General features: G+C 36.8%; 1 protein-coding gene across 1 annotated transcript in view; it reads left to right on the forward strand.

Annotated features, from left to right (window-relative positions):
- Nucleotides 1-14882, forward strand: part of ARIH1 (ariadne RBR E3 ubiquitin protein ligase 1) — a 129850-nt gene that overhangs the window by 38143 nt on the left and 76825 nt on the right. Inside the window, exon 2 of the mRNA XM_049852676.1 lies at nucleotides 12842-12909. Within this exon, the coding sequence (XP_049708633.1) occupies nucleotides 12842-12909 (68 nt within the window). The remainder of the gene's footprint in view (nucleotides 1-12841; nucleotides 12910-14882) is intronic.

Here is a 14882-nt window from a genome sequence, read left to right on the forward strand (position 1 = left end):
GGGGAAAATTCTTCCTCTCACCCTTCCTCACTTGTATATTTCTTTTGGGTACATTTTTAGAAGTGGAATTTCTAGGTCCTAAGCCATGTACATTTAAAAAATTTTGGTCAGTTCTGCCAAACTACCCTCACAAAATACAGTTTGCGGACTCTCACTAACGTGTTAAGGCTCATATCTCCACATCTTTGTTACTGAATATCACCAGTTTTTAAAATCTGAATTATTGTGGTAGATTAAAAACACTTATTAAGGAGGTTGAATATTTTGTATTTTTCAGCTAACTCTGAATTCATAAAGTGTTAGTTTTTTATGGATGTGTATGTTTGCTTATTCATGTTATTTGTTCTAGGTGTTGCAGATACTTCTTACTACACAGATGGTTTTGTCCTTTATGAGTTTCGGGTTTCTCATATTATTTAAGGTCTTAAAAACAATGGTCTTTAAAATTTAGACCATCTGTTCTCTTTAGGAACCCGTAGATTAAACTAGATAGAAACAATATAGAAACATGAGCCCATTCTGTGTAGGAAAAATCTTCAAACTGTGCTTTAAAATGAAGTTTCTAACTTAATTCTATTTCAGATCAAATTCTGAGATAAATAAGAAGCTAGGCATTGGAGGCCTTCCTGTGTATGTTGATGGGGGAGGAAACTTTTTTATTCATTTTAGGTGACTGCTTTTTAATAGTACAGGACCCATTCGTCTAATATTTATCTTTCCTCTAAAATACGGTCACCTACTCACTGTACTAAACATGGGAATGTCATTCAACTACTTAATTGGGATTCTCCCTGGAGATTGTCACAGTTTTTTGACTGTGGGCATGTCTGCATACATGTATGCATCTAACACTATGGTTCTCCCCCTTGGCTGCATATTAGAATCACCCCCCACACATATACACACACACACACCTGTTGCCGTCGAGTTGATTCTGACTCATATTGACCCTATAGGACAGAGTAGAACTGCCCCATAAGTTCCCAAGGAGCACCTGGTGGATTCGAACTGCCGACCGTTTGGTTAGCAGCCAAGCTTTTAACCACTACACCACCAGGGTTTCCTAGAGCCACCCAGGAAAGGTTAAAAAAAATGCTAATGCCCAGGTTCTCCCCACTCCTTTTCCCTACCCCAATTGTGATGTATTTGACCTTGCGTATGGCCTGGCTATAAGTAAGTTTTAAAAAGCTCCCCAGGTGATTCTGATGTGCTACCAAAGTTGAGGACCACTTGATCAAAGGATAGAGGATGATAGTGCAGTTGATATTAAAGCCCCTATGGCACAGTTGGCATATTCAGACTCACTTTTTTAAAAAGTTAGTGCAGAAATAGAACTTTGGGGGTACGTTCAAAGCAAACACTGTTGCTGTAACCTTGGAATGTCATTTTCATCAAATATTATATGGCCATACTCATATGAAAGTTCTAGAGATACACTTTTTCAGAGCCCATGTAGTAGGAAACTGTTTAGAGCAGTAAAAAATTCTGGCTACACATTACTACCATCTGTGGAACTTCAGGTAAAAACTTTGGGTAAAAAGAACCCATGCCTAAGTTCCATCGCAGACAATTGAATCACAATTTCCAGAGGCAAAGCCCAAGAACTGGTATTTTTCAGGTTCTTCCGGAGACTCTACTGTGTAGCGAGAATAGAGAGAATCACCGGTTTAGAGCTTATAACTAGAGAAGTTGTGAAATCTTTAGGTTGCTTTCTTGTCCTAAAATTTGAATGTTCTGCTGATAATGTTACTTTTGTGTATATTTCTGTTCCTCTTGCTCAGCATTGCCCTCTTGACGGTTCATCATTCTTTTTAGCAATGGGAACACCACTATAGGTGTTCCAGCGCAGGTTGGATTACTTTTACAATTTATATTTTAATTTACATACAATAAAAATTACACTTTTAAGTACACAATTCTGAGTTTTGACACAATTGCCTAGAGTCAGGTGGACCACCACCACAATCAATTTACAGAACAGTACCATCATCCCCCCCCCCCCCGCAAAAAAAAAGAAAAATTTCCTCTTTCTATCCTTTCCTTCTCCCACCCTTAATCCCTGGCAGTCACTAATGTGTACACCATCTCTGTAGTTTGCCTTTTCCATAGTGTCATATAAATGAAATTAGGCAATATGTAGCCTTTTAAGTCTGGCTTCTTTCACTTAAAATAATGCATTTGAGAGTCATTTATATTTTTGCATGTGCCAGTAGTTCTTTTTATTGCTGAGTAGTATTCCATTGTATGATGTACCACAGTTTGTCCATTCTCCATTTGAGGAACACTTGAGTTTCCAGTTTTTGGTGGGTACAAATAAAGCTGTTATAAACATTTCCAGACAAGTTTTTGGATGGACGTAAGTTTTCATTTCACTTGGGTATATTTCTAGAAGTTGGATCTCTGGGTTGTATAGTAAATGTATGTTTATAAGAAACTGCCCAACTTTTTACTATTGGGTGTATTATTTTTCATTGTCACCAGCAATGCATGAGAGTTCCAGTTGCACCACCTACTTAACAGCACTTGGTATTGTCGGGTTAGTTCCCACCCCTCATTCTGATAGGTATATTGTGGTAATATTTGTGCTTCCCTAACAACTAATGATGTTGAGTATTTTTTATGTGCTTTTTCATGTCCAACTGTAGATTTTATTGATGAAGTGTCTGTTCAGATCTTTCACCCGTTTTTAAAATTGGGTTGTTTTCTTATTAAGTTTTCAGGGATTTAACAAAATACATTCTAGTTACAAATTTTTGTCAAATATGTAAATATAAATATATTTGCAAATATTTTCTCTGAGTCTGGGGTGTGTCTTCACTCTCTTAACAGTGTCTTTTTACTTTTATGAATTTCAGTCTACAAGTTTTCTTTTTTACAACTTGAGCTTTTGGTGTTATACTCAGAATTATTTGCCTAACCCAAGGTCACAAAGCTTTTCTTCTAGAAATGATACAGTCTTATGTTTTTACATGTATGTCTGATCCATTTTGAGTGAATTTTTATATAAGGTGCGTGGTAGAGGTCATGGCTGATTTTTGTTCATATAGATGTCTAATTGTTCTAGTGCCATTTGTTGAATAGATTGGTTTTCCTCATCGAATTGTTTTAATGCCTTTGTAAAAAATCAAGTGGCCGTATTTAAGTGGGTCTGTTTCTGGTCTCTGTTCCATTGATCAGTGTGTGTCCTTTTGCCAATACTTTTGTTTTATTATATGTCTTTAAATCAGGTGGTGGTCTTTTTCGAAATTATTTTGGCTAATCTGGTTCCCTTCCAATTCCATATAGCTCATAAAACTATACTTCTTGGAAGCCCTCTGGGGCAGTTCTACCCTATCCTGTAGGGTTGCTATGAATCAAAATCAACTTGAGGGCAATGGGCTTGGTTTTTTTGTTTTATTGATATCTACCAAAAAAAAAAACTCCCAAAAATTTCATTGGGATCTAGTTGAATCCGTCGACTAATTTGCGAGGAATTAACATTTTAACTATGTTGAACCTCCTAATCCATTGAGATTGCTGTATCTCTCCATTTTACATTTTCTTTTTTTTCCCAGTTTCTTTCTTGAGTGTTTTGCAGGTTTCAGTATGCAGATCCCTATTTATACTTTTTTGTGTGTGTCTGTGTGGTGGTGGTACTTTTTTTTTTTTCCTCCAGCATTTCGTTGCTAGTGTATAGAAATATGGTTCATTTTTGTATATTGGCCTTGCATTTTGAGACCTTGCTAAAATCATTTATTCTAGGATTTTTTTTTTAATAGAATCCATAGGATTTTCTACATACACAATCATGTCATTTGTAAATAGTTTTTTTTTTTTTTTTTTCCTTTCCTATCTCTGTGCCTTTTGTTTTTCTTGCCTTATTGCATCTGATAAGACTTTCAATACTGTGTTGACTAGTCCTGGTTCCATTTCTTAGAGAAAAAGCATTCAGCCTTTCACCATTAAGTATGATGTTAGCTGTACTTTTTTTTGTAAACTATTACCAAATTGAGGAGCTTTCCCTTCTGCCCCTATTTGCTGAGAGTTTTTATTAGGAGTAGATGTTTAATTTTTTCATGTGCTTTTTCTGTATCTTGTACAGTCATCCTGTTTTCCTTTGGGCTGTTAATATGGTCAGTTAAATGGGATGATTTTCAAATACTAATCTTGGGACAAACCCCACTTGATCTTGGTATATTTTCCTTTCTGTATATTGCTGGACTTGATTTCCTGATATTTTGGTGAGGATTTTTACACCTTATTTGTGTAGTAGTTTTCTTATAATGTCATTTTCTGGTTTTTAAATCTACCTTTTAATAGAAGTTGGGAAGTTCCTCCTCTTCTGTTTTTCGGAAGATATTTGTAGAATAGGTATTTTTCCTTCCTTAAATGATTAGTAGAGTTTTCCAGTGAAACCATCTAAGGCCTGGACTTGTCTTTTTGAGAAGATTATAACTACATGTTTTGTTTCATATGTATAGGAATTTTTAGTTTATCTCTTTCTTCCTAAGTGCATTTTATAGTTTGTGTCTTTGAAGAAATTGGTCTGTTTCATCTAACTTGTTGACTTGATGGGCAAAGAATTCTCTTAGCATCCTTTTAATGTCTGTAGGATCTGTAGTGAGACTCCCTCTTTTGTTTCTGATACTGGTAATTTGTGTCTCTCTTTTTTTTGGTCAGTCTTTGCTAGAATTTTATCAGTTTTATTGATCTAAAGTACCAGCTTTTGGCTCATTAATTTCCTCTTTTCAATATCATTGATTTATCCTCTTTATTATTTTCTTCCTTCTGCTTGCTTTGGGTTTAGTTTACTCTTTTTCTAGCATTTTGGACGTTTCTTTCTCACAGAAGTATTTGGTAGAATAAATCTCCTTCTGTACACTGTTAACTGCATTCCAAAAATTTTGATATGATGTAGTTTTATTTTAGTTCACTTTACAAGATACTATTTAGTTTTTCATGAGACTTCTTTATTGGCTCATGGGTTAATTTTCAAATATTCTGTTTACCCATTCAGTGGACTGTTGAAGTCTGTTAGTGTAACTGTAGATTTGTCTACTTTTATTTATTTATTTATTTTTAAATAACTTTTATTAAGCTTCAAGTGAACGTTTACAAATCCAATCAGTCTGTCACATATAAGTTTACATACATCTCACTCCCTACTCCCCTTGCTCTCCTCCTCTTGAGTCAGCCCTTTCAGTCTCTCCTTTCTTGACAATTTTGCCAGCTTCCCTCTCTCTCTATCCTCCCATCCCCCCTCCAGACAAGAGTTGCCAACACAATCTCAAGTGTCCACCTAATATAATTAGCTCACTCTTCATCAGCGTCTCTCTCCCACCCGCTGACCAGTCCCTTTCATTTCTGATGAGTTGTCTTCGGGGATGGTTCCTGTCCTGTGTCAACTGAAGGTCTGGGGAGCATGGCCGCCGGGATTCCTCCAGTCTCAGTCAGACCATTAAGTTTGGTCTTTTTATGAGAATTTGGGGTCTGTATCCCACTGATCTCCTGCTCCCCCAGGGGTCCTCTGTTGTGCTCCCTGTCAGGGCAGTCATCGATTGTGGCCAGGCACCAACTAGTTCTTCTGGTCTCAGGATGATGTAGGTCTCTGGTTCATGTGGCCCTTTCTGTCTCTTGGGCTCTTAGTTGTCGTGTGGCCTTGGTGTTCTTCATTTTCCTTTGCTCCAGGTGGGTTGAGACCAATTGCTGCATCTTAGATGGCCGCTTGTTAGCATTTAAGACCCCAGACGCCACATTTCAAAGTGGGATGCAGAATGATTTCATAATAGAATTATTTTGCCAATTGACTTAGAAGTCCCCGCAAACCATGTTCCCCAGACCCCCGCACTTGCTCCCCTGACCTTTGAAGCATTCATTTTATCCCGGAAACTTCTTTGCTTTTGGTCCAGTCCAATTGAGCTGATCTTCCATGTATTGAGTGTTGTCTTTCCCTTCACCTAAAGCAGTTCTTATCTACTGATTAATCAATAAAAAACCCTCTCCCACCCTCCCTCCCTCCCCCCCTCGTAACCACAAAAGTATGTGTTCTTCTCAGGTTTACTATTTCCCAAGATCTTATAATAGTGGTCTTATACAATATTTGTCCTTTTGCCTCTGACTAATTTCGCTCAGCATAATGCCTTCCAGGTTCCTCCATGTTATGAAATGTTTCAGAGATTCATCACTGTTCTTTATCGATGCGTAGTATTCCATTGTGTGAATATACCACAATTTATTTATGCATTCATCCGTTGATGGACACCTTGGTTGCTTCCAGCTTTTTGCTGTTGTAAACAGAGCTGCAATAAACATGGGTGTGCATATATCTGTTTGTATGAAGGCTCTTGTATCTCTAGGGTATATTCCTAGGAGTGGGATTTCTGGGTTGTACGGTAGTTCTATTTCTAACTGTTTAAGATAACGCCAGATAGATTTCCAAAGTGGTTGTACCATTTTACATTCCTACCAGCAGTGTATGAGAGTTCCAATCTCTCCGCAGCCTCTCCAACATTTATTATTTTGTGTTTTTTGGATTAATGCCAGCCTTGCTGGTGTGAGATGGAATCTCATCGTAGTTTTAATTTGCATTTCTCTAATGGCTAATGATCGAGAGCATTTTCTCATGTATCTGTTGGCTGCCTGAATATCTTCTTTAGTGAAATGTGTGTTCATATCCTTTGCCCACTTCTTGATTGGGTTGTTTGTCTTTTTGTGGTTGAGTTTTGACAGAATCATGTAGATTTTAGAGATCAGGCGCTGGTCGGAGATGTCATAGCTGAAAATTCTTTCCCAGTCTGTAGGTGGTCTTTTTACTCTTTTGGAGAAGTCTCTAGATGAGCATAGGTGTTTGATTTTTAGGAGCTCCCAGTTATCGGGTTTCTCTTCATCATTTTTGGTAATGTTTTGTATTCTGTTTATACCTTGTATTAGGGCTCCTAGGGTTGTCCCAATTTTTTCTTCCATGATCTTTATCGTTTTAGTCTTTATGTTTAGGTCTTTGATCCACTTGGAGTTAGTTTTTGTGCATGGTGTGAGGTATGGGTCCTGTTTCATTTTTTTGCAAATGGATATCCAGTTATGCCAGCACCATTTGTTAAAAAGGCTATCTTTTCCCCAGTTAATTGACACTGGTCCTTTGTCAAATATCAGCTGCTCATACGTGGATGGATCTATGTCTGGGTTCTCAATTCTGTTCCATTGGTCTATGTGTCTGTTGTTGTACCAGTACCAGGCTGTTTTGACTACTGTGGCTGTATAATAGGTTCTGATCTACTTTTATTTTTATCAGTTTTTGCTTTATTTTGAAGCTTTGTTTTTAGCGTATACACTTAGGGTTATTATATCCTCTTGGTGAGTTGACCCTTTTTCCGTTACGTGAGACCTTTCTTTATTCATGGAAATTTTCCTTATTCTGAAGTTTATTTTGGTTTTTATAGCCGCTGCAGCTTTCTTTTGATTAGTGTTTGCACGATATATCTTTTTGCATCCTTTTACTTTTAATCTGTCTACATCATTACATTGGAAAATTGTTTCTTATGCACAGCATATAGTTTTGTCTTTTCTCTTTTGTTTTAATCTGAGCTGTCAATCTGTCTTTTAAGTTATTTGTTACGACCATTTACATTTAATGTAGTTACTGATGATATTGGATTTAGGTCTACCATTTTATTTTATTTTTTCTGTTGCCCTTTTTCCCCTTTTTTAGATTGTTTGAATTTCTTAATATTTAATTTTATATCTATTGGTTTTTTGGCTAGATCTTTTTTTTTTTTTAATGGCTGCTCTAGGGATTATGGAGACCTAGTGGTGTACTGATGAAGAGCTTGGCTGCTAACCGAAAAGGTTAGCAGTTTTAATCCGCCAGTGGCTCCGTGGAAACCCTGTGGAGCAGTTCTACACTGTCTCGTAGGGTCACTATGAGTCAGAATTTACTCAACGACCACAGGCTTTGGTTTTCTAGGGATTATAATAATATAATAATATAGAATCTAACTCTTCACGTTCTTCTTAGAGTTAGTAATTTACTACTTTGAGTGAAACATGGAAGCCTTATAACTGTATAGATTATTTTTGCCTCCAGACCTCTTTATCCTATAGTTGTCATATGTGTTATGTCTACAGAACTTAACCCCCCTCAGCTACCATGATAAGTTATGATTTTTTATTTCAACAGTTTTGTATGTTTTTGAGAACTTAAGAGGAGAGAAATAGCCTATAATATTTGCACAGTTATTCCCATTTCTTTTGCTCTTCCATTGTTCCTGAAGTTCCAGATTTCTCTCTGGTATTAGTTCCCTTCTGCCTGAAGGACTTCTTCTAGTGCAGGTCTGCTGACGATGAATTAGTTTTCCTTTGTCTCATAACATCTTTATTTCATCTTCATTCCTGAGCCGTATTTTCACTGAATATAGAATTTTAGTTTTATACCTTTTGATATTACTCCCACAGGTCCCTGAGTCTGTTCATTAGTTAAAACCTTTTCTTTTCTCTCTGTTAAGATTAAATAATTGATACATCTTCAGATTCAGTGGCTCCTCTTTCATTTCCGTTCAGCTTTTGACCCCATCCAGTGAATTTTGTGTTTTTTAGTTCTGAAATTCCCATTTACTACTTTTTTATAGTTTACATTTCTCTCCTGAGAATTTGTTTTTTTTTGTTTCAAGAATGTTCACCCTTACCTAATGGACCATGGTTTTAATAGCTGCTTTAAAAGTCTTTGATAATTCTAGAGCCCTCTAGAGGTCAGCTAGAAGTTGGAATCTATGATTGTCTTTAAGAATTGGTCAGACTTTTTTTTGTCTTTAGTATGTCTAGTAATTTTTGACTCTATTCTGGGCATTTTGGATATTATGTTGTGAGATTCTGGCCCTGTTAAAATCATGAGAGAATGCAGGTGTATCATTGTCTGTTTTTGTAGACTAGTCAGTCCAGTTAAATTGTGACCACAAATTCTTTTAGCCTTATATTGGCAGTGATTCCAATATTTGTTCAGTTTTCAAAGTCTTGGCTATGTTATTTAGGTTGGCCCTTTCCATGCCTACTCAGGTCACTGTATGACTTGGGCAGTGATTTATATTATAGCTCTGTTCTCAAGAGTATCGTCCCCATACCCTCTAGCTCATAGGGGCCTTGACTTTCCTCCCCAATCCACTTGCTGTTACTTAATTTTCAGAGCCATTGGTTGGTTGCATTTTGTCCAGAGTTTTTAGTAGGAGAGAGACACTGCAGTGGGTTTACTCCATTTTGTCGGGGACCAGAAATCAGATAGTATTGTTTGGTTTTGTTTTTAAACAAGTCAATATTAATGATACGTAACTTTCATATAGGAGCCCTGGTGGTGCAGTCGTTAAAGTGCTCGGCTGCTAACCAAAAGGTTCAAACCCGCCAGCCACTCCATGAGAGAAAGATGTGGCAGTCTGCTTTTGTAAAGATATATAGCCTTGGAAATGGTGTGGGGCAGTTCTTTTCTGTCCTCTAGGGTCACTGTGAGTTGGAATCCACTCAACAACAGTGGGTTTGGTTTTTGGTTTTAACCTTCTAATGATTAAATGCACCCACTTTTAAGTATGTAGCGTGAGTTTTGGCAAATGAATACCCCTCACGTAACCACCATCGCATTCAAGACGTAGACCCTTTTCAGTACCTCAGAATCTCCCTTGTGCCTCTATGCATTGTGCTTTCTTCTCCCTACTTTGTCCTGAGTTACCCTTCGGTAGAGATGTAAAGGGTATTTAGGCACATGATGAGTAGTTAAATAAATCTTTAATATTAAGTCTCCAGGTTTTACTACATGGAATAATGCAAGGAATTTTGCAGTTAGAATTTCCAACTATTGCACTTAGCTATGTGGCTTTTATAGCCTTAGCCATAGTTTTCTCATATTTAAAATGGGAGACAAGTATGTTTAACTTATGGAATGCTTTGGACAATTAGATGAGGTGTGTACAGTACCATGTGCAGGGCCCAGCATAGAGTAAGGTGCATAATCTATATTATGCTTCCATCACCTTTCTTCATATGTAATGTGCATAAATAAGTTAAGCCAGCTGTAGTGAAATGTGATCAAAATGCCTCCCATAACTTAAAGCCCTGGCACTACTATTGCAGTGTGGTCTAGACAAATTTTTTTAAGTAATACTGTGTTTTTAGTGAGAGTTTACACAGCTAATTAGGTGCCCATTTAACAATTTCTATACAAAGTATTCAGTGACATTGATTACATTTTTTACAATGTGTCAGCATTCTTAATTTCATTCTGGTTATCATATGAGTTCTTTCTTTTCCCTTTTAAATGTATTTTTATTTTGTTGTCATTGAGTAGACAAATATTTTCATTAACATCCTATTGGGGAAAAAAATTGAGGATTTACCTCCAGTATAATGAGCATGTTATCAAACAAATGTAGATACACAGAATTTTTTAAAGGATAAGCTAAAATGTAGGTACGTAAGTTGTCATATTTTTTATTATTTAAATATGAACACATTCAAGGAGGCCCAGGCCCAAACCTATTAATGGGGGTTGATACCTAGGAATCTGTTTTAGAAAAACTTCCGATAGTGATTTTCGATGAACCTAGAACCAGGTTTTGGAACCTCTGGCTGGGACCAATATTTGATGCTGGAACTCAGACACAGAAAAGGCTTTGACACCAGCTTTAAAAAAAAACACCAAACCCTTTGCCATCGAGTCAATTCTGACTCTCAGCGGCCCTATAGAACAGAGTAGAACTGCCCCGTGCAGTTGATACCAGCTTAGAAGAGGGTATTCCTTCCCCTTCCCTTTTTTCTCTCTGCAAATTGAGACTCCTAATTTCTGAAGCAGCATTTTCTCCCCAAATGCCCTTTCTGGTAGGAGAGAATATAGTGTAGGGGGTGTACTAAAGTAGTAGACACACAGTTCTAATGAGTATCACTTTTTTTTAGATTTAATTCCCCCACCCTTAATAGGATTATTACCTTTATTTTACATATGAATGACTCGATTCGTTTGTAGGCAAATTCCATTGTCATACATAATAACTCGGTGAAAACCTGTGTCTTAGAGCAAAATCAAAAAGCCTGGTTAAAATTGAAAGTAAAGAGTTTTATAAGGGATAAAGACAGCTGCAGGACCAAAAAAAAACATTGCAACAGGGGAATGTGAAGTCCCAGCAAATGTAACATATGAATCCAAGGGAGGAGCAATGGGGTGCATTATAGGTATAGGGCTGGAGGAGGAAGTACCAGACACAACATTCTGAGTGGTTTACAGTGACTGAGGTCAGTCAAAGGTAAGACAAAGTAAGGCATAATTGAAAGACATGGGGTCAACAGGGGGCTTCATGCTGGTTACAAAGCAGTGACATGACAGAAATTTTCAGGAGTGGTCTGTTAAAAGTTACCTTGCTGGTGTCAGTCTTGGGAGGAGATTTGGGAACAGTGTTTCTGTCAGGGAACAAATGAGTTTCCATGAGGTATTCACATTGTTTAGGCTGACCTTGAAGAAATTTACTTCTTAGTAATAGAGGTTGGTTCCTAGGCAGCAAAGGTGGTGTCTGGGGGAAAGGTTACATTGAGCTCTTGTTAGAGTTAGCTCTGTCATTTTACAAAAGGTCAGATGCCTCTTTTGAATTTATCCCTTATCTGTAATCAATTTCTGATGCTATTTTTTAAGATAAGTTATTGTAAATCACATTTCTAAGCAAGAGCTAGAGATATAGAGCATCTGTATATTCTGTATAAATAAACATAGCTAAAGGTCAGTTACTGGGTTTCCTTCCACATATTAACACGTGTAGATTGCTGGTGTATGTCAGGAGTGCTTTGTTAAAGGAGGATTCTTAGGGAAGTCCAGGCCTAAGAAGCAAGGAATACCTGGGTAGATATCCTTGGTATGCTGTGGGTGAAAGTTACTTCATCTGCATTTTTTACTTTTTTGGGGGTATGAATTTTTCTCTGACAAATGGTATTGTTGAGAATAATTGGCAGAGATCTCTTTTCAAAGCATTAATTGTTATAGAAGATAACCTTTTAACTAAATTAATAGGTAGCTGATACAGTGGCCTAACCATGATAAAGGTAAAAGTTTCTAGTGCATAGAGATCTGTTTTGAAATGTTATTTGATATGATAAAGTTATACATGAAATACAAATCAGCAGAGAACCAGATTGCATTCCCTCTCTGGCATTGTAACTAAGTCTAGTATCTTTGAAGGAGGTAGGCTTAGCTAAATCTTTTAAATCCAATTAAGTTTTGAGTTAAAATTCTGTACTCAAATAGCAAGCTCACTAGTTTCATGGGAAATGGAGATATTTGTGACAGCACTGAATGATAGAATATTAAATTTGGGGTTTATTTCATAATATTGACCTTTTGTTCTAGAAATAGCAATTGAAGATTACACTCTAGAAATTATTACATGGTACAGATATTTTCTGAGTTTGGTTAAATATCTCTGAAGTACCTTTTGATTTAAAATCTGTTTGAATACATTTGAACAATTCAGTGCTTAAGGCGTTAGCAATCTTGTTAAATCTGATAGTGTGCTGAGTGGTCTGTTAAATTGTAATTGCAAAAATAATTTTCATTAATGCTTGATTTAATACAGTAATATTTTTGCATATAATGTCTTTTGGCTTATTTTGAATTCTGCTTTAGAATCATAAGAGACTTGCTATATTACTAATGTTGCAAGCTAATTTTTAACTAGTTTTGATCTTATAACTAAATTTTTGTATTTCTTTAGTGGACTAAAGAAATATCTTAGGAAAGGAGATTTGGGTAGAATGTTAGGGAAATTTAAATTTGACCTAGAAGTTCACTAAATATCAATGAAGTGCTATTACCTTAAAATGACTTTTTCTCCCCCCCCTTCTTTAGAATCCAGCAACTATCACAAGAATACTCCTTAGCCACTTCAATTGGGATAAAGAGAAGTTAATGGAAAGGTAAGGACCTATATTGTCAGCCTTGTATTTAGAAATAGTACAGAAATCTGTTGAACTGAATTTATAAGAAGTAAAGTAAGTATTAGATTGATTTATATACCAGTATGTAAACAATCCAGTGTGCAGTAGTATCTGTTTTCATTTCTTGTATTCCCCACCTTTAAATTTTGCAATAAACTCATACTTAATGTTTTGCGTTTTATTTTGGGGGCGGGTAGGGAGACTTTGCTTCAGTTTCTTCTACATATATCCTGTTGAGTATTGGGAACTAAAAGTAAGTTTAAAAAAGAATGAGCTTGGTACATTTGGAGCACATAAATAAGATCTTTCTGTCATTATTTAAAAAGATTTCTTGCCTGTAAACCTTGAAATTTATGTAAGGCATATAAAAAAAAAGGCATATAAATGACATTTATTCAGTAAAAACAAAATTATTTAAGGAAGTTCCTCAGGGTACCCTGGCCACCAAAAAAGCTATTTGGACTGGTTCTCTGGTTTCAGGGTAGGATTTTATTCCATGTATTTTCCCTCTGAAAAGTCTTTGTACTTCTAAAAGGAAACTGGTCTGGAGAATGAGAGCATTAATACCATGCTTGATCTTTTTTCTGTTCTTTAGGTTGGAAATTTGAGGTGCTTGTTAAGGCGGTGACAACCTATATGTGGTTACCTTATTCTACCAGCCGTATTTCACTGGCAATTCTAATTTTAGTATAAAATTGTACCTAGTTATTGGAATTGAGAGGCCAAATATTTTGAGAAATAAGTGGAAAATAACTTCACATTTGATTTGAAACTTCCGAGAGCACTTTGTAAGACAGATATTAAATAACACTAAGAATATAACCCAGTTTCACACACTTTGCACCCAAACTACAATTTTATAGAGTAAAACCTGTCAAAGCCAGAACCTGTGTAAGGTGGAAACCTGTCAGAGAAGGACACTAAAACTAGTGACAGAAAAACCATATTCTGTCAAAGGCAGGAAACATGTGAGACCCAGAAAAACAAGGCAGTCCCTGTTGAGTTCGGCTCTTACAGGTTTCACTGTAGGAACAATCCAAAAACCAAACCCGTGCTCCTCGAGTTGATTCCAACTCATAGCCACCCTTTAGGACAGAGTAGAACTGCCCCCTAAGGTTTCCAAGGAGCAGCTGGTGGATTCAAACTGTCAAGCCTTTTGGTTAGCAGCCAAGGGCTTAACCACTATGCTACCAGGGCTCCATAGTAATAATAAGAGCTGTCAATTTTTGAGTCCTATTCTGTGTCAGGCATTATTTCATTTTACCCTCCTGAGAGCTTTGTGAAGATAGAAACTATTACCATCTTCACTTCATGTGGAAACTAAGATTTAGAGCTTAAATTACTTATCTGAGCTTATTAACACAAGGATTTAGCTCAGGTTTGTTGGACCCCAAAGCTCATGTTTGTAATAAATAACAATGCATACCGGTTTCCCAGGGTTCATGACGGTTAAAATCTTCCTTTGCTAGTTTGGTTGTTTTTCATCTTTATGTGTCTGACAATAATATTTGAAGTCAGTGGTGTTTTGAAATTATTTTTGGTAACATTTACTTTCAGGTTATTTATTTTAAGGAAACCCTGGTGGCATAGTGGATAAGTGCTACAGCTGTTAACCAAAAGGTTGGCAGTTCGAATCCACTAGGCGCTCCTTGGAACTCTATGGGGCAGTTGTACCCTGTCTTATAGGGTGGTTATGAGTTGGAATCGACTTGATGGCAATGGTTTTGGGTTTTTTTGTTTGTTTGTTTATAAGGAGACTTGGTAGCACAGTGGTTAAGTACTTGGCTGCTAACCAAAAGGTTGGCAGTTCAAACTCACCAGCAGCTCCACAGGAGAAAAGACCCGGTGATCTGCTCCGGTAAAGGTTACAGCCTTAGAAGCCCTATGGGGCAGTTCTGCTCTATCCTGTAGGGTTGCTATGAGTCAAAATCAACTCAACAGCAATGGGTTAC

The sequence above is a fragment of the Elephas maximus genome, chromosome 13 (assembly GCF_024166365.1).
Source record: "Elephas maximus indicus isolate mEleMax1 chromosome 13, mEleMax1 primary haplotype, whole genome shotgun sequence".
NCBI classification, from domain to species: domain Eukaryota; kingdom Metazoa; phylum Chordata; class Mammalia; order Proboscidea; family Elephantidae; genus Elephas; species Elephas maximus.